The 20032-nt window shown below is 36.7% G+C and overlaps 3 protein-coding genes across 3 annotated transcripts; all 3 read right to left on the bottom strand.

The window, feature by feature from the left end:
• Positions 1 to 985: 985 nt before the first annotated feature.
• LOC116327946 (mast cell protease 1A-like) lies at positions 986 to 3273 on the bottom strand. The gene is made up of 5 exons (XM_031749648.2): positions 3151 to 3273; positions 2914 to 3061; positions 2529 to 2661; positions 2184 to 2438; positions 986 to 2077 (listed from the first exon to the last, which is right to left on the bottom strand). Exons 1-5 carry the CDS (start codon positions 3206 to 3208, stop codon positions 1916 to 1918), a joined length of 756 nt encoding a protein of 251 aa, XP_031605508.1. The 5' UTR covers positions 3209 to 3273; the 3' UTR covers positions 986 to 1915.
• A 2448-nt stretch (positions 3274 to 5721) lies between these two features.
• LOC116327944 (trypsin-like) lies at positions 5722 to 7071 on the bottom strand. The gene is made up of 5 exons (XM_031749645.2): positions 6937 to 7071; positions 6709 to 6856; positions 6489 to 6615; positions 6099 to 6353; positions 5722 to 5989 (listed from the first exon to the last, which is right to left on the bottom strand). Exons 1-5 carry the CDS (start codon positions 6995 to 6997, stop codon positions 5825 to 5827), a joined length of 756 nt encoding a protein of 251 aa, XP_031605505.1. The 5' UTR covers positions 6998 to 7071; the 3' UTR covers positions 5722 to 5824.
• Positions 7072 to 14204: 7133 nt separating this feature from the next.
• On the bottom strand, positions 14205 to 16733 carry LOC116327908 (duodenase-1-like). Its single transcript, XM_031749600.2, has 5 exons — positions 16671 to 16733; positions 16347 to 16494; positions 16117 to 16249; positions 15725 to 15979; positions 14205 to 15614 (listed from the first exon to the last, which is right to left on the bottom strand). Exons 1-5 carry the CDS (start codon positions 16726 to 16728, stop codon positions 15450 to 15452), a joined length of 759 nt encoding a protein of 252 aa, XP_031605460.2. The 5' UTR covers positions 16729 to 16733; the 3' UTR covers positions 14205 to 15449.
• Between the last annotated feature and the right edge of the window lie 3299 nt (positions 16734 to 20032).

The following is a 20032-nucleotide window of genomic DNA, read 5'->3' as shown; positions in this document are numbered from 1 at the left end:
TCTTGACCTTTATGACCACATCCTTTATGTAGTGTGAACATGCAGCTTGTGATATCTTGGTCAATCATGATATCTTTTGTGGTTCCAGATCTTTTGCAGTGGCTGCATTGCAACACAATTTGTCATATTAATCTGTATTTCTTCCTTTATTTAATCATTTTCATTTTACATTTTGTAAAAGTGAAATCATATTTGAATTCTAATTGATATACTTCTGCTGGTGTCCTGCAGGTTTTAGATGTGTCCTTGATCCAAACCAGCTGATTTAAATGGCTAAATTATCTTGTCAACATGTCTTGAAGTTCTCCAGAGGCCTGGTAATGAACTAATCATTTGATTCAGGTGTGTTGACCCAGGGTGATATCTAAAACTTGCAGGACACTGTCCCTTGAGGCCTGGCGTTAATGTTAATGCACTGAGCTAGTACTGATGGTGTTTCTTGGTCAATGTGTTGGCTTTTTCCTCATCCATAGTTCCCAGATGCATTGCATATAACTCCTTTTACTGGGTTGGTTGGCATAGTAACACTGAATTAATTCAACATTATCAGCCTTTTTCCAGTACCCCAGTTCTCATTAGTATATCCTCAAAACTTGACTCGAACAGTCCAAATACCAGTAATGTCCAAGCTGGCTTCACTTACATGCTCCCCACACCGTGTTGGATAATAATTTACACAATGTTTAATATTTACTTTATCTTGTCAGTTTGATATGTGACAGGCTCATTGCACCTTCTTGTGTAATTCTGTTCTTGTTGGTGGATTGTTTTGGAGGTTTGTACCTTTCTAAATACATATAATCTATAATTTTGTGTGTTTATTTTAATTTATATTTTATACAAAAAACCAACCAAAAAAAATGATGAAGGCAGATGCATGACCTGAGATATTTTGCTGATTTTTTTTTTTTACTCTTGTGACAGCCTAATGACACTATCTCCGAGTTCTACAGCCAACTAGATTAACCACAGAAATAACATTTTCTAGATTAAGATTTACTTTAATTAGACCACAAACATATGTCCGCCTTCATGATAAAAAGAAATTAAATCTCCTTTCCTTTCAAAGGTTTTACATATCAGAACAAAATTTAAAAAAAGATCTGGTCTAAAAATAAACAAATTAACGCTTCACTCTCCAGACAGCACTGTACTAAAGCTCCTTGCCAGTCAATTATATATATATATATATATAATCATATATTATGTATGCATCCAGCCTTTTTTTTTTTTTTTGCTTTTTCTGGTGGTTTGTGCATGTGAATTGTGGCTAAACCGCTGGTGTTTGTAAACTGATTGGAGAGCAGCTCACAAGCCAAAGTACTGTTGTTCTGCTCTCACCGCTCTGAGATCAGTTAGGATCTATGGAAACACAGCTAGCATTAGCAAGTAAATTTTATCTTGTTAGTCAACAATAAAGCTATGCTCATGATCTCAGAGCCAGGGGCGGTCCTGGCCTGTTGGGTGCCCTGGGCAACCGCCCATGTCGCCCATATCAAAAACTGCTCAGAGCAATTACATTTTCTTATTAAACCCAGGGTTACAGAGCTCAAGCCTATCCTAGCTGTCATAGCGTGCGCGCCAGGGTGCACTCTTAAAACTACCCAGCCAACCTTGAAACTTGATCTCATCTCATCTAATAACTGCACCATGCTGAGCGAAGACTGCATTTTTTTTGTTTCTGACTCCAGGGGAACATTTTTACTGTCCCTTAAATCATTTACTGGGGATTTATTGTGTTAAAATTAGCTAAATAACATCACAATAATATTGTCACTACAGCAACTTTACTACAATTACATGTCTGCTGAGAAATATTTGAAACATTTATTTATTCTGCATCTAGATAAAACACAGAGTGATTTAAATGCACAACTACAATAACAGTGTGTCAAAGCAAAGATTTATGTAAGATTTAACAATGCTTTGTCTTGAGAATCCCGTTGATCCAGTTAAGGTGTTTTGAGATATCCACATAGACATTTGGTACATCCGGGTAGTCACATCTGCCCCATTTGTTGAAAGAAACAACACCAACAGCTGTATCATTGCAGATCAGAGGGCCACCAGAATCACCCTTTCAGGGTTAATCAAAAGAAAAAAATGTTTTATACAGAATTTCAAGTAAGCATGAGTTAGCAGTTAATTAAAAAAACCAAACAAACAAATTAAAAAAAACATACCTGGCAGAATCCTTTGTTTGTGCCATAACCACCAGCACAAATAAGACTGTCTGGAAGACCCGGCCAGTTCTCCCTACAGACCTCTGGGCTGATAACAGACACATCCACTACTCTCAGCTGGTGAACTAATGGACCATCAGTTTTTGTCATACCCCACCCAGCCACAAGGCACCTTTCATTTTCCTTTAGCTTTATTTCAGAAGAGGGAAGTTTAATAATTTGGATGCTCTTGCTTGGTTGGACTTCACTAGAAAGCTGGGAACAGATTAAGAGACTGTATATGCAAATGTTCTAGATATCACAAATAGGTCTTCTGTGTATTAAGTGGAAAAAAAATCGACTTACTTTGAGTAGCATGATGTCATTCCCATTTCCAACACCTTTATAATATGGGTGTATGCATTTCATGATTACATCTTTCACGGTGTTAGCAGGCTTGCTGAGATCGTGGGTGCCAAGAACTACTGTCTTTGGATTCCTAAATAAGTTGCAAGTCAGAGATATTCAGTAGGTTTTCTAAACGGTAATGGTGTATATATATATGTGTGTGTGTGTGTGTGTGTGTGTGTGTGTGTGTGTGTGTGTGTGTGTGTGTGTGTGTGTGTTTTAAGGGAGAAATTGTGAGATACATTGTGCAGCAGGTGAAAAGTGTTGCATATTAATAGGAACTTCTGAAGTGATTTCTTATCACATTACTCACAAATGACCTTTAAGCAGGATGATTACTTACTCTTCATCACAGTGTGCAGCAGTGACCACAAAGTCCTCACTTACAAGAAATCCTCCACAATCGTGACCATAGTTGCTCTGCACCGAGGCCATATACAACAGTGAGTTCTCGGGAGCTTTTTCCCCATTTATAATTTCACTTCCAAGTGCTAAAGACATTAGAAGATAATTAAAATGAGTTAAAAGTGTCAATATTCAGCTTGCAGATGGCTAAAAGTATTTTTATAGTGTGACTTACCATTTTTTCCAAGGCACGTCAACACATGAATTAGCATGAATTGGTGCAGAGCATACATCTTGGCAGAAAGATATTCGCTCTGTCACCATGGAACTGTGTAGTAAGCCCTTTTATGTGGTTTGCACTGACTGATCCCTATCCATTTTATCGCAGCTGCAGTGACTTCCTTTGGTAAATGTGGTTTTGTAACTTTCCAAAACAAATACTTCCAGTTATCAGCATTGATCAAAACTAGTTATTAAATTTATACCTCTTTCTCAGTAAAGGTCTATCAGCATGACAGTTTTTGGGTAACACATACATAATGACTGTTAAGCATTAGTAAGGTATCAGTAAGTACTTCATTCATTATTTATAAAGCATTAGTATGCAACTTATGGGAACAGATAAGTGTTTTTTTAAGATGTGTACTTTATTGATCCCCGTGGGGAAATTCCTCTCTGCATTTAACCCATTCACTCTGTGAAGCAGTGGGCAGCCATTGGGTGCCCAAGGACCTGTGTGCTCAGGGGTACCTCAGGGTAGCCGTTCAGTGGACTCGAACCCCCAACCCTCCGATCATGGGGCCACCGCTCTACCTACTGAGCAATCCCTGCCCCACATTAATAAGGTCTTAAATAATGTGTTCATTGTATCACAAACACTAATCAGAGACAGTTACTAGTTGTTATGTATTTTGTGACCTCATCTAAAGTGAGGACTATTTTTGCCTTATAGAAGAAAATAAAAGTATATCAAGAGTTGAACAAGTCTCAACTATCTTCACAACAGAAAAGTGATACAGACAAAGCACAAAGAGATACAGAACATACAAATGTATTGCTAGATGCAAACATAGCACACCTGAGGATTGCAGAACACTGAAATGTAGCTAGGCCCACAGTCGAAGTTTGAAAAAAGGGGCTTACGAGAGAAAGATACATGAAGACGTTAGAGCTACAGGGTACTTTAACATAAATATACTAATGCTTCTTCATTTAAAATAAAATATGGCTAAGGTCATCACAAAACACACAACATGCTATATTTAAGCTTATAAACCAAAATAAACATTTATATCTCTATTTGTACATTACATACTAAAGAGCAGTAATGCTTTAAATAATGATAAATTAAGCACTTAGTAATACCTTACTAATGCAGAATCGTGTGTCAAAAATGTTGCCACTTTTTTGTCTCCTAGTTGCCTTTCAATTAACTACTGCGTTACTGAATAAAGCTTACAGTTAGGGCTGGATCAGGTGACCTTGAACCATACTTTAGTTATGCTAATAGTCTAAGGCTTCTGGGAGGGTCTTCTAATGCACTGAATATTTCTTTTTCGCTCACTTCTTTACATTGTCAGTGTGATTAAACACTATACGTTATATGGCTCTCTTCTCCCCCCCCCACCAAGTCAGACTTCATTAGACTAGTTCTGATGGACGTTTCTTCCTCTTATAAGGGAGTTTTTCTTTCCCACTGTCTGCAAGCGCTTGCTCATAAGGGTACATCTGATAGTTGAGGTTTTCTTTCTATTATTGTACGGTCTTTCCCTACAACACAAAGCGCAACTGTTTGCAGCAACTGTTTTTGTGAAGTGGTGCTATATAAACAAAACTGAATTAAACAGAAGAAGCTTGAAGGTGATAAGCCAGGCAGGTGAGATTTGTTACTTAGTTTGAATCCACAGGCTGAGGCTTTTCTGTTTAAAGTTAGTGTATAAAGTTTGCATGTTCTCCCGTATACACGGGTTCTCTCCTGTTACTCCAGCTATCCCCCACAGTCTAGATGCATGCTTGTTAGGTTACTTGGCAATTCTCAATTAGCCATAGGTCTGACTTTGTAAATGAATGGCTGTCTGTGGTAGCCATGTGACAAACTTGTGACTTGTCTTTCGCCAGTAGGTGGCAGTATTTTACAAGATAGTGTTAGTATATTTGCACTTGTAATCAAAAAAAGTATTTGCCAGATTCAGTCACATAAAAAAGTCCCTTGTAAAACTGACCAAAGACAGAGTCAAAGTGAAAAAAGTTTGGGAACTGAATTAAATTTGTGGACCCCAAACTGCAGCAAGTCCTCTGAGGCAAAGTCAAGCCTGTAGGTGATAAAATGGGTGCGTGAAACTTTTCTTCAATCAACTAATTAGGGTAGAAGACCTGTCCAACACTGCCTTATTAAGTGTTGGACTAGTCACTCCTCCATCTTTTGTTTCTTGTGTCTTTCTCATTAGATCCAAATGTGTCATTTTTAACCTAATTTTGTTAAAGTTTACATAAATATCTTAATATTATCTTAAAAATTATGATAATTGTATTAATGATTAAACATGGCAGTCAAAACACGTAGCTCATGTAGCTTTTGTTTGCCCCTATGTGCATCAGTGAGTATATGTACAGCAAAAAAAATGTTTGAAGTAAGCTTTCTCAGAGTATTCAGTTAGCATTTAATATTTTTTAGATCTCAAAGAAGACATAAAAAAGATGTTAGTTGGCCTTCACCTGAGACAAAAATGACCTCTATAGTATTCTTGTTTCTTGTTGTTTTGTAAACTAAGATTATTACAAAAGGAAATTAGACAGAAAATTTGGAATAGATTTTTATTGCTATATTTTGTCACACTGGCAATAACAGACAGCCATGTTTTTAATTCGTTTATCTTTTGCTTCTACAGTAGCAACACAAAAACACATTTTTAGGAAGATGTTGCGGTTAGCAGAATCCCATTGATCCACTTAAGGTATTTGGAGATGTCTGTGTAGATATTGGGTACATCTGGATAAGCACAGTTGTAATTTTTGTTGAAAGAAGCAAGACCAACAACTAACCCGTTGCACACCAGAGGAGCACCAGAATCACCCTGTCAGGAAGAAAGAGGAAAATTTCTATTTCATATTTAATTTAGGTTGTTCGGATATTTGTCAACAAGAAACAAGCAGACGCATTCAATGAAAGAACAGAAGCCGTACCTGACAGAATCCTTTGTTTGTGCCGTATCCACCTGCACAGATAACATTGGCAGAAAGACCGGGCCATTGTTCCCTACATACATACTGGTTAATGACGGACACGCTCACCACTCTCAGGTCATCGACATTTTCACCACCAGTTCTATTTTTTCCCCAACCAGCCACCTGGCACACTTCACCTGCTTTTAGGTTCATTTCAGCACATGGAAGTTGAATTATTTGTACTTTGCATCCTAGCTGAGCTTTCCTAGACAGCTGGAGAAACACATCAGAAAGAAAAAAATTCCAAATTCTTAATTTCATAACATATTAGCAGTGTTATTAGAATGGAAATCATTAAATCAACAATTATGGCGCTTGAAAGCGTTGCTTGCATGAATACATACTTACTTTAAGGAGCATGATGTCATTACCCAACCAAATGTTGGAGTAAGAGGGGTGCTTAAATTTTTTTTCAATATTTATTTGATAACCCTTCTTGATATTGTGGCTGCCAAGGACAACATGTGTGGGGTTTCTGAAGGAGGACAATCATTAAGAGCCATTAATCAATTAAACTGATGCAGTTACACGAGTCAAAGAGGTCATCACGAGAAGACTGATTACTTACTCGACGTCACAGTGTGCAGCAGTTACCACAAAGTCTTCAGTGACAAGAAAACCTCCACACATATGGCCATCAATGTTCTGCACTGAGACCACATACTGCATTGAGTTCTCTGGGGCCTTTTTCCCATTTATGATGTCACTACCATGTACTACAACAAAAAAACATCAAAATTAGGCTGATGCTCCATTGAATGATCAGTGAAAAACAACCAAGAATTGTAATTCTTACCAATTTGTCCGAGACATCTCAGAACATAGATGAGCAGAATGTTTTGCAGACCGTGCATCATGGCAGTTAATTTGTATTTGTAGGGGTGTCAAGATGACCCTTTTATACGGCTAATTTCCACGGTGGCATGTATCAGCACAATCTTTTGTGTTTTGACTTCTAACCACATCCTTTGCTCAAGTAAGCGTGCAAGTTCTGCATTTGTATTATCCTTGTATGATCTAGTTTGTCCTAATTACTTTACCTCAGCAGTCTGAAACAGATTGTATTATGAGTGTTATGAGAATGTTTATTATTCTGACATTATTTATTCTTAATTTTCTTACTTATGACACTGTTTAGCATTCACTTTTAGTATGAGTTTTGGGATTTGACACTTGATTTGGTGCTTTCAGTATTATTATACGGACCTTCTGCTCTTCTGTAGATACAAATCAAATAGCTTTTGTTGGATGCTTTTAAAAAATGAAAATACAGATGTCACGCCACGATTCTTATTTGAGGAAATCATACTTTGTCAGTATGATCAACTGGCTGTTTTGGATTTTAGTTCCCTCTCATGATTTTCTCTTCAACCGTATTGTGCATCTTTCAGTCTCCATTGTTCGCTCCGGGTTATTTTGGACCTGCTTCTTGCTGTTTGCGAAGGGAAAAAGGGTTAATTTGATGTTTCTGTAGCACCTTGATGTACATTTCTTTGATGATTAAATTAAATGCTGATGTCAGTGATTTCAACTAACTCCAATATATTTTTGATTTACTGATGAACCACAAAATTATATTGGAGTTAGTTTTGTCCTACCTGTGACGGACATTGCATTTGTATTGTAACAAGTCAGCTCATCAACAAATGTGGGCAATAGAAACGGAAATACTTGTGCACTCAGTGCACTTTTATACAACTGACCTACTAACCTTCCAATTAGTAGGTGACCTGCTCTACCTAGTGAGCCACAGTCACCCCACAGTTTGTTAGCCTTGCATTGAAAGATGTGACTAATTGCTTGTAATTAACATCTAATTAACACTTAACTTGTAATGTTGACAGTTATTTGGGTAATGTCAATATAATAAATAGACCAAGTAATTAATAAGCTACTGCTGTAGCAAATATCTATTTCTATTTTAGACAGAAGCAACAACATTACCAGATCAGTATCAATATTTCCTTTATAGTTATGGCTGTAGCTCACTGACCTATCATGTCCATATTCTGTATTTGTTAGATTTAAGGCCTAGTTTGTAAACACAGTTTGTATCATTTGGCTTCTTGCTTAATTCCAGTAATACTTGACAGTTAGGACCCAATTATTCCCATCTTCCTCAAGGATTGTCAGGTCCAATCCACCTTAAGGCTGAATACTAATGTAATTGGTTAATTGAATTTAGAAATAGTTTTATTTATTTGTTTTTAATTTCAGTTTATTTGAAGTATAATGTCTCAGATTTTTATGAAAATGGTTCACACACATTGCGAGAGTTGTAGTTTATTTAATCCAACAAGTAAAGAAGGCCGATGCAAGGCTCTGATTCTTTACCGTGGGAACACTTGACACAGTGATATTTTGCATCAAACTATGAACTGCAGGAACTGGAGATAAGATTATAATTTGAACTGTGCCTATAGTCACGATTATGAAACTGTTGCAAAAGTTAGTAGAAGAACATGTGCATACACAAATATTGACACGTGCGCATCTCATGAAAAAAGGATTCATTCTATTTTTGCCAGAATATTGCAGTATACTGCCGCCAATACTGGTGTAGAGTGGGGTCGTCTTAGCGATACATTAAAATTTGACTTAGGTCCCCCAAGGTCTTCAAGGTCAAATTAATGGTTTATTAGTCAAAAATTGACTAAAAGTACGCTTGCTGTGTGTGGTGTGTTGCTATATGACTCCAGGATTTCTCACAGCTGGCCAAGGTAATACCATTCAAGTAAAAGTATTCACTGCGTAATGACATGACTCAAGTAGTCTTGTGGAATGGTCTAAAAAGAATCTAATTCTAAATGTGTATAAGACCATAAATGGTGTTTCAATTTCGAGAGAAGAGGACAACAACATGACCCGCATCCTTACCGGGACAAGAGGTTGATCCAAGAAAAATGCAGACTGCAATAGAGAAGCTCTATTTTCTGATGGAGATGAACTCTTTGATATGTGCAGCAACATGATGGAGATTTTCTACCACTTAGCTGAGCACCATCTACTTCCTAATCAATGTAAAATGATTAAGAAGTGGACTCATCTTTCAGGCTCTTATGAATCTGTTCATCCTCACTGTTTGTGAAGTTAAACAAGTTAAGCAAGTAAAACCTTGCTCTATATCATTTGTCATCTTTCTGTTATTTTGAGTTTTGGTAGCGCGGCAGCATTTCTTCGAATTCCTTAATGAACCACAGAAACCAGTTTTCATCTTCAGTGTGAGTATCAGAATCAGTGGTCTTCCAGTCAAAGTAAAAAAAAAAAAAAACCCAAAACCCAATGCAATCTAAAGTGACACATTTCCTGCTTTAAAAAGTCAGTGGTTAGTGTAGCTACATTGAGTAATTCATAAACTAAAAGCAAGCATCATCCAGTTCCACAAACGTAGAAGCAATAGCACCAGCAGAGTATGTCAATCATCATTATTTTATCTACTATTAGGGTCACTTCTAACAGCTGCTAACTGAAAAGCTATTTCCACTCATTACTGCACCTCATTGGTTTTGCAAAAAGAGTTTCTGCTATATGGCTTTTTTTCCCTACATACCGAGACCTCCTGATATAACACAATTGTTATATGTGGATGCACCATTGCCCTGGGAAAATGGTGCGCATATATATATATATATATATATATATATATATATATATATATGTATTGGCGGGGGGAAAGTCTGCGTGCCTCTTTGTTCAGATGAGCTTAGATATCAGATCAGAAACTGAAAGTTAAAAACTCAGAAATAGTAGTACAACCATACAACTTTAAAAAAATGTCTTGGCTTTTTAACATTTCTTTTAGAATCCATTCTTCACCTTGATGGATGCTAGATGACTTTTCTAATGCATAACAGAAAAGAAATTCTATCATTCTTAGATCACAAGATTTAATTTTCTTAAAAGTTTATCAAACTTAGAGTTACATGGCTGTAGCCTGTCATGTCTGTCAGAGGTTGATAGACAAGGTACCCTGAACAGGTCATCAGTCTCTTGCAAGGCTGGCAGAGAGACTGTTTGCTTACTGTACAGTTACAGTTTGTTACTTAACCTAATAACCGTGTCTTTGAACTGTGGCAGAACATGCAACACTGCACAGAAAGACCCCAGCCAACCAGGAACCTTAAAAAATAAAGCTTCTTTTAGTAAGACAGTAATGCTAACCACTATGCCACCATGATGTCACCAAAACGCTGAATTTTCTTGTTTTTTTACTGTAAGTGCAGCTATAGTAAAATGTTCTGGTAAGACACTGTCCTCTACTGGTGAAAAGTTTAGTTGATTTTTACAAATCTGATTACAAAAAACTGCCTTCAACAGGCAAACAATGATATACAATGGTTACTTATGATTATAAAACATCAGCAATGAGAATGTGTTCTAAAAATGCTGCAAATGTTATAATTCTAAAACAGAATATACTGTGGATATTTCTTGAACTACATACCATTGTATTTACTTAAGCTATTTTTCAAAATAAAAAAATATAAATATAAATGTGCCATATATGTGTGTTTAAATCAATATTTAACCACTATATTTACCAACTCTGAGACTGTACACAAGTAAACACAAAATGCAGTTTCTAAATGAAGGTGTTTATTATTAAGGAGAAGAAAAACCTAAGTGTATCTTATCTTAATATTGTGATATTATTTAACACTTGGGTAGTCATGGTCGTTTGAGGAGCTTGGAAAGAAAGTGACTGAACTTCTTTAGATTTCTGATTCACCTTTTATCCAAGAGTCTTCTTCCGAATTTAAGAAGGAACTGAAGAAGGCTCTTGGATGAGAGCTGAAACGTCTTCAAGAAATTTAAAGACGTCCAGTACTTCTCTTTCCAAGTTCCCTGGATTATCTCACTCTGTTTACACACTAAAACAAACAGCTGGAAGGCCTGTTATCAGCTGTTATCTGATGAAGCTGAGGAGACACAGACTGTAAAATTCCATCAAAGCTAATTTGCTTTGAATTTTATATGCACTTGGTGGTGAAGTGACGGTATATAAGGTTGCATTACTTAGAACTCCTTTCTGTTCTACCTGTGCGTATCTAATGAACAAGGATAGAAGTGGGTGACTTTTTTTGTTATAAAATGTATATTTTATACTATCTAATATATAGTTGTGAAAAAGTGTTTTCCACACCACTTCCTGATTTCCTACTTTTTTGTATGTTTGTCACACTTAAATGTTTCAGACCATCAAACAAATTTAAGTATTAGACAAAGATAATACAGGTGAACACAAAATGCAGTTTCTAAATTAAGGTGTTTATTATTAAGTTGAAAAAAATCCAAATTTGCATGACCCTATGTGAAAAGCTAATAACTGGTTAGACCAACCTTAGCAGCAACAACAACTGCAATTGAGCATTTGTGATAACTGGCAATGAGTCTTTTACAGTGTTGTGGAGGAATTTTGGCCCACTCATCTTTGCAGAATTGCAGTAAGGCAGGGGTGGGCAATTCCAGGCCCCGAGGGCCGGTGTCCCTGCAGGTTTTAGATCTCACCCTGGGTCAACACACCTGAATCACATGATTAGTTCATTACCAGGCCTCTGGAGAACATCAGGACATGTTGAGGAGATAATTTAGCCATTTAAATCAGCTGTGTTGGTGCAAGGACACATGTAAAACCTGCAGGGACACCGGCCCTCGGTGCCCACCCCTGCAGTAAGGCATCCTCAGGGTTTTCGAGCATTTACAGCATTTTTCAGGTCATGCCACAGCATCTCAATCAGATTCAGGTCAGGATTTTGACAAGGCCACTCCAGAGTCTTCATTTTGTTTTTCTTAAGCCATTCAGAATTGGACTTGCTGGTGTCTTTTGGATCATTGTCCTGCTGCAAAACCCAAGTTTGCCTCAGCTTGAGGTCACGAAGAGATGGGCGGGCGGCAGAATTCACGGTTCCATTTTCCATAGCAAGTCTTCCATGTCCCGAGGCAGCAAAACAGCCCCACACCATCACACTACCACCACCAAATTCTGCTGTTGATATGATGTTCCTTTTCTGACATGCTGTGTTACATTCATGCCCGATGTAATGGGACACACACTTTCCAAAAAGTTTGACTTTTTTCTGTCAACAGAGTATTTTTCTGGGGATCATCAAGATATTTTCTGGTAAAACTGAGACGAGCCTTTATGTTCCTTTTGATTAGAAGTGGTTTTCTTGAAACTTGAAACTTCATCTTGGCCATGCAAGCCGTTTTTACCACTCTCCTTCTTATGGTGGAGTCATAAACAGTGACCTTAACTGAGGCAAGTGAGGCCTGCAGTTCTTTAGATGTTGTTCTGGGGTCTTTTTTGACGTCATACTTTCATTGTTGATGTACTCTTGGAGTAATTTTGGTCGATAAGCCACCACTGGGATTGTGAACCTTTTCCAGACTGATAGATGTTAGTGACTTTGTTTCTCAGCTGTTTCTTTGGGTTGAGAATGTTTTTTTTTTTTTTTTTTTTTTTTTTCCTTTTTTGGTTTTCTTTTCTCTGATTTCTGGGTTTCTCTGATGCCATTAATCTTCTTTTCATTTTGTGCCTTTGTTGTTTATTAACTTTTTTCAGTTTTTGTAAAACTATATCAGAAAGGTCACAGGCAGCAACATTTTTTATTGCAGCATTTGATTGACATGAAAAACCATCCCTTGATGGAAGGAAACTTAATTCACTGCATAGTTCTTCAGTTGGTATATTAGGAGGTTCATTCTGATCTTTTTTTTTTTTTTTTTTTTTTTTTTTTAACCTGTCCCGTTTGGTTCTTTTGCCATCAGAATTATTGTCTAAAGGCGAAGAAAGATGCCCAACGGATTTATTTTTTTTACCAAATGGACCATCCCAGCCTTGCCGTAATGGTCCATTTGATTCACCTTTATTGTTTATTTTATTTTCACTTGCTGAATACGGGACAGACTTGACTGGTGGAAAGAAAGGGAGAAAGAAAGAGGGAAAGAAAAACAGCTGAGAAGAGGGACGGGGAAAAGGGCAAAACCAAAACCAACAGAATAAGCAGACAAAAAATACATATATCGATCACCTGGATCACCTGTTGAGAAAAAAAAAGAAAGCAAGCAGAAGAAAACGAGTAATAAACAACATCACAATGATATATGGGAATATGACAGTAAATACTAAATATTAAACATTATTGTGCAGCACGTGAGATCGACAGCGCACAGTGTGCTTTGAGGTAGGAGCCAAAAAGGGTGTAGTTTGTGTGTGTGATCACCCGTGTGTGCACCTGTGAGCATGAACGCGCTTGTTTTTAAAAGGTTCCTTCATGTAATGATCTGCTAGAGGGTGTGGGGGGCCACTGCCCCGTCCTCCAGGGCATGATTGAGAATGTTGTGTTGCTTTTTGAGATCTCTTTGCCTGTTTCAGTTTGTCAGACATGCTCGATTTAAGTGATTTCTTGATTCACCAGGTCTGCCAGTAATCAGGCATTGGTGTGGCAATGAAAGTGAACTCAGCTTTGTAAAAAATGTGTTTAACTACAGTTAATTCATGATTTAACAGGATGGGGTAATCACTTTTTCACATATAGCCATGTAGGTTTTTCTTCTCCTTAATAATAAACACCTTCATTTAGAAACTGCATTTTGTGTTTACTTGTGTTATATTTGTCTTTTTTCTTTAAATTTGTTTGATAATCTGAAACATTTGCAAACATAGAAAAAAACAGGAAATCAGAAAGGAGGCAAACTCTTTTTTACACCACTGTATGTTGTTAACCAAAGTTCTACCAAAATTATGTTTCTTGTTTTTTTGTTTGTTTTTAATAATTACAGTATTCTCTTTAGAGTAACAATGAAATTCTAACGTCAATGGCATGCATTTCTACTGCAAAAATAGAAATGAAAAAAATACTGTCTTTCCCCCGGTATAGCACGCCTGAATTAAACATGTTTTCCAGTATTGCTAAATAAATTCTTGAACATAGTTAAACTTATACTTAGCTTCAGCTGTTTCCAAAAATCAATTACGAATAAAATGAATTGTCACATCTTTATTAATAGTCACAAGTTCCCTTCAAGTAAAGATTCAGAAACAATTTGAAATAAGTTGTCAGTTCATACAGTATGAATTTAGGTTTGTAACAATTCTGAAACTGAAATGTGTGCATATATCACATCGTGGTTCCATCTTTCCAGAACAAGCCACCCATGTGAAGAGTTGAAAGTCTGCAAGTGCGGTAAACAAAATCTTTGCAGATTGTTCATGTGACAGCTGAGCTGGAAATGAAGTTGTGATCATTAGTTTGCATATAATCATCATGGGCATGAATGTCATACTTAATTTGGGGCTTTTAATAATTTCTTTGAACTGTTTCTGTTTTAAGGTGGAATGATTGTACAACTTTTATGAATTTTGGAAACCAGAATTTGGTGTCCAATTTTGAATGCATTGTGAAATTTCTCTAATCCAGTTAGAGTGAAAATTAAAATTTTATATACAGGCTTAAATATAGACATACCCTCACTTAAATCTTTTAATAAGTGATGGTGAAGGCTCTACAATGTCTTAATTTGACAAGGTGCAGGGCTAATCTTGCTAGGTCCTCATAACAATGTCCAAGAAACTAAGATTTACACAAATTGAGCCATTTCTAAACAAGCAGATTATCAGTTTAAATAATTAGTACAATTTACTCTGATGTGTCATCACTTTGCCAAGGTCCAAAAGAAGACCCAAACATCTTCCAGGCCCTCAGATAACAGGAAATTGGTTAGAATATTAAGTACTAACCATGAACCAGCCAGACTCAGCCCTGCTATGACCTAGAAACGTCTGAAACACCAGTTTCACTGTCGATGTCCTCTTTAACCCCTGAGTATAGCGCTATGAATGACACATTTCATCTTTTCATCTTTGTATGCGATAAGCTCCAGTAGGATTGTCCTTTATGTGTTATTGGTTCCTTCCATTTAATCTCAGATCAGTTTAATGTTGAAAGGAGGATAGTGATGTGAAATAAAAACTCCCCGCAAATGTCTTAAACCTAAAGTAACAAGTCTGCATGGAATAGAAAGAAGAAAGTACAGAAATTTGTGTAAAAATGCACAGTAAACAGTAAAAAGTTGCCAGAGAAATAAATAAATAAAGTATAGATCCTTAAAATTTCTGAGATTGAGACTGAGGAAACACTGGCGGTACAATAAATATGAAACAAAACAGATCTAAAATACAACAATTCAAGGGCTAACGACTCTAGAACATGAGTAAATAGAAATAAAAACCGAAGCTAAAACCCAGGATCATGACAGAGAGCAAAATGTTTATTTTTGCTTCTATTGTAGTAATGCAAAAATACATTTTTAGGAAGGTTTTGTAGTTGCCAGAACTTTGTTGATCCATTGAAGGTATTTTGAGATGTCCGTATAGACATTGGGCACATCTGGGTAGTTACAGTTGCGATATTTGTTGAAAGAAACAATACCAACAGCTAACCCGTTGCACACCAGAGGACCACCAGAATCACCCTGTGAGGAAAGAGGATTTTCATTTTTCATTTCATATTTAATTTAGGTTGTTCAGCTAATTGTCAACAGGAAACAAGTAGACATAGACAATGAAAGGACAGAAGCCATACCTGACAGAATCCTTTGTCTGTGCCGTACCCACCTGCACAGATAACATTGACAGGAAGACCGGGCCATTGTTCCCTACAGACTTCTGGGTTAATGACAGACACATTCACAACTCTCAGGTCATCGACAACTGAGCCACCATTTTTAGTTGTTCCCCATCCAGCCACTTGACAAATTTGATTTTCTTCCAAAGTTATTTCAGCACATGGAAGTTGAATTATTTGTACTTTGCAGCCTAGTTGAGCTTTCCTAGATAGCTGTAGACACACAACAACAGAAAGTAAAAATCAGAAATGTCTATTTTTCCAGTACATTTGTAGTAATTATGTAATCTAAATAAATCAACCATAAATTACATCACCTGTAATGGTTGTTTGCGTAAATATATACTTACTTTAAGGAGCATGATGTCATCGCCCAGCCAAACATCATTAAAACTGCTGGGCTTGAATTTCTTTTCGACGATTATTTTTGTATTACTTCCCTGCTGGAGATTGTGGTTGCCAATAACAACATGTGTGATGTTCCTAAACAAGCAATCATTAAGATGTGGTGAATATGTTTAAGAAAACTACTTTAATGGAACGCATCAGAGACTGCCCCACAAGAAAATAGATTACTTACACAGTGTCACAGTGTGCAGCCGTTACAACAAAGTCCTCAGTGACAAGAAATCCTCCACATACATGACCCTTGCTGTTCTGCACAGAAGCCATATACAACATTGATTTATCTGGTGCTTTTTTACCATGTATGATGTCACTTCCATATCCTGCAAAAAAATAAAAAAATAAAGTAAGCCAAAACACTGTAAATGTCACATTAACACGCTCTCATGATTCTCAAATGACACACTTTGTCTGTGTATATACATAGTTTCTCTTTCACTTATTTTGTCAACTGCAGGGATAGTGATAAATGGGCAGAGAATAATAATGCCATTCATACCTAGTTGTCCCAGACATGTCAGAAGATAGACCAGCAGAAATGCATGCAGGCTTTCCATGTTGCCACTGAAACAGCCTCCGGGGGTGTGAAGGAGACCCTTTTATACAGCAGTTTGCTGTGTTGTCACGTATGATTATCATCGTTCTTATTTTGACTTATAACCACATCCTTTATTCGGTGTATGTGTGCACTTCATTTGGAACCTTGGTGTTATCGTGCTTATCATAACTGCACAGTACCTCATCAGTCTTAACCACACTGGTTATTTTATGAGTTTGACCTTATCACTGTCTCACGGACTCCTTCATTATGAATTGTTTTTTACGTCACTTTCTGCCCCCTGATTTGATTCATTCTGTGTCTTTTTGACCTCTTCTTCTTCTATAATCACTAATCAAGTCAGATGGATTAAATCAGTACCAACAGACTTTTCAATTCTTTTATTGAAACCAAAGTCTGTCAGAATGATCAATTGGTTGTTCTCTCTGAATTACTTTCTTTCAGCCTTACTTTGTTCTTACTAGGCTACTGTAGACCTGCTTCTCTTCACAGTTTGTAACTAAGTGTTTTATGAGTGGTTTATATGTCACTGATATCGCTGAATGTTATGTGTTTCAAAGTAAGTTACGGTTAATCACATAACATTTTTAAGCAACGCACTAATGTAAATGTTGATTAGTACCTGGACTGGTTCTCACACAGCACTTTTCTACTCTACTTGAGCACTCACAGCACTTTAAACAACATACCTCATTCACCCATTCATACTAATTCACACAGGCACTTTTTATCTATGCTTAAGTGCTGTTTACACTCTGATGGATACATCTGGGAGTAACTTGGGTCTGGTATCTTGCCCAAATATATTTGGCATGCAGCGTGCTATTATACTAAATTCAGTAATTCACTAAATTCAGTAATCACATTACTGTTACAATGATGTAAGTTCTGGCATTGCAAAGGTTCTGAACTTATCGGCATGAATGTCGAATGGAAAGATATCTTTTTCTTAATGCACACTTGCACTGCAATCACAGAAAAGCTATTCTGAGGTGACTACACCTGTAGTATCACTTCTTGTAAGACAAACTTTTCGTGCCCTCTTTTCCAGGCAAACTTAGATATCAGATTAGATAGTGACAATTTTAAACCCACGGATACAAGAGCGGTACAGCTGCAGTTCTATTTTTTTAATCTCAGCTTTTGAATACTGTTTTCGAAACCTTATGCCCTTTTGGATACTGCTGACCAACAAGTCATAAATGAATAATACAAAGGAAACAAAGGTATATTTTTATGTAGCTCAAAGCTCACTGAAATACTTTACATTCACTGTGACAAAGTATAACTGAACCACAGATAACAAATTTCATGCAGAACATCAATGTTCTCACAATCACAGTGACGACAGTGAAATATAAAACTATAAGCTTACTGCTGAATAGTAGTAAGGGGGAAAACCTTAATATATTTACATGTTTATATGTTATGTTATGTCCTAAGTAAATTTAAAGATTAACATTTTTCACTTCAGTATTTGGTGCTAGTATGAAAGAGAGATACCTCTTCTGACTTTAGTGACTTCAGAGTGACTTTGTGTTGACCTCACATGTCACAAAGCCACTGGAGAGATTGGCTCTTAATGAAGTTTTGCACTACCTCACATTATAAACCCTTTATTATGGGCCTCTGACATGATGGGCCAAGACAAACAAGCTGGAAATTGTTTGTTTGGTGACCTGGATGAACTGCTTCAGGCAGGAAGAGCGTGGTGATGATTGCGTGATATAAGATAAGGTGTCTTATACCATGGTCTGCAAAGCTTGAAACACTTTCATAGCATTAGCTGACAAGAATGTGATGAGTTCAGCAAATGTTGTTAGATCAAAGCTGTTGTTTTTCTTTTGCTCCACTTTCTTTGGTTCCCTTTCACACTGCTACAACTAGATGACTAAGAGAAACCACAGCTTCAGTCTTCAGGTTTTACCACCTTTGCTTTTGCATGTTTTATGGTGGCATGTGCAAGTAATTTCTTAATTCCTGACTGCCAGCAGTGTGTGTGTGTGTGTGTGTGTGTGTGTGTGTGTGTGTGTGTGTGTGTGTGTGTGTGTGTGTGTGTGTTTAAAAAAATGCATACACCTGACTAACTGGTGATACATTTGACTGGTGTGAAGACATTAGTGTGGTTGTTTGTTAAATGGGAAAGGAATATTAAAAGAGGCAAAATGAAATTTGTGAATGAGAGATGTGTATATAACTTCCACACGATATGCACAAAGAAGACAGATTTTGGAAGCTTGCAAAAAAAGAATAATTATCTATTATTTTATATATTTATTGTACAGTTGTCAGTCTATCAGTATGTCATTTACCATAGTAATATAGTAAATGTGATGCAACTGACAGATACTTAATCTATTATCTCTGTTTTATTAGTTATTTAATTCTCCATTTATATGAATTTGTGTTCTCTGATACTTTTACTGCATTGTTTTAATTAATTTTAATCCATGTTAGGTCTCCTTCTCTAAGTTTTTATGCATGCTACTACATGTGCAGTTGCACCAAAAAACACAAAACAAAAAAGCATTGTTCTTTAATGCAGATCTGTGATGTACAACCACAGTTGCACATAACCAAAAAAGCAGAAAGGCAAGCAGAGAGGATCTCATAAACCCGTATTTTATTCACAATAGAGCACAAAAATATACGAAATGTTTTAACTGAGAAAATGCAGCAGTTTGAGAAAAAGAAAATGTCATTTGAATTTTATGGCATCAAATATTTTCACAAGCAAGAGAGTGTGTGGAGGTCATAATTATTTATCTAATTATTAGCAACAGTAGACTAACAAGATGTTAACAGTAGCTTTATATTAAAGGTTGTAAACTGTCTGTGAAAAAAACCCAATCTTGCTTCATGTTGGTGGTTTTCACCTTACAATAATGAAGCAGTCATCTTATTGCCCTTGAAAGCTATAAAGCTATCCACCAAGCTATTAACTGGGTATCTGGGAATTTTCTTCTTATTTCTTCTTATTAAATGCATCTTGTAACTGTTTTTAGTTAAGAGGAAGAAATCAATCTACACCTGCCGTGGGCTCTGTATTAACACAAAAACAGTACAGAGAAGCCCCAGTTTATACCCAGAAACTTCTTTCCTTAAGGAAATAGTGCTAACTACCTACCACCCTGATCTCAGACCAAATACACACATTTCTTGTTTATCACTCAAACTTTCTGGTAAAACACTGTCCCCTAGTGGTAAAAAAGGTCTTTTTAATTTACCAAAATCCCACTGCAAGAGCAAACTGATGCCATCGTGGTCCCATAAAATGTGTATGTTACAATTTTCAGTGTTTT

The sequence above is a fragment of the Oreochromis aureus genome, linkage group 23 (assembly GCF_013358895.1).
Source record: "Oreochromis aureus strain Israel breed Guangdong linkage group 23, ZZ_aureus, whole genome shotgun sequence".
NCBI classification, from domain to species: Eukaryota; Metazoa; Chordata; class Actinopteri; order Cichliformes; family Cichlidae; genus Oreochromis; species Oreochromis aureus.
This window is presented reverse-complemented; position numbering and strand designations above follow the sequence as displayed.

Bases quoted from the DNA above. Each gene is read 5' to 3' on its own strand.
- LOC116327908 (XM_031749600.2), bottom strand. From the start codon at position 16,728: ATGGAAAGCCTGCATGCATTTCTGCTGGTCTATCTTCTGACATGTCTG. The intron at 15,980-16,116 runs GTAAGTATATAT...GTGTGTCTACAG, and splicing joins ATGACATCATGCTCCTTAAA to CTATCTAGGAAAGCTCAACT. The intron at 15,615-15,724 runs GTATGGCTTCTG...CTTTCCTCACAG, and splicing joins CAGACAAAGGATTCTGTCAG to GGTGATTCTGGTGGTCCTCT.
- LOC116327944 (XM_031749645.2), bottom strand. From the start codon at position 6,997: ATGATGCACGGTCTGCAAAACATTCTGCTCATCTATGTTCTGAGATGT. The intron at 6,354-6,488 runs GTAAGTATGTAT...GTGTTTCTCCAG, and splicing joins ATGACATCATGCTCCTTAAA to CTGTCTAGGAAAGCTCAGCT. The intron at 5,990-6,098 runs GTACGGCTTCTG...TCTTCCTGACAG, and splicing joins CAAACAAAGGATTCTGTCAG to GGTGATTCTGGTGCTCCTCT.
- LOC116327946 (XM_031749648.2), bottom strand. From the start codon at position 3,208: ATGTATGCTCTGCACCAATTCATGCTAATTCATGTGTTGACGTGCCTT. The intron at 3,062-3,150 runs GTAAGTCACACT...TAATGTCTTTAG, and splicing joins GACGTGCCTTGGAAAAAATG to CACTTGGAAGTGAAATTATA. The intron at 2,078-2,183 runs GTATGTTTTTTT...TAACCCTGAAAG, and splicing joins CAAACAAAGGATTCTGCCAG to GGTGATTCTGGTGGCCCTCT.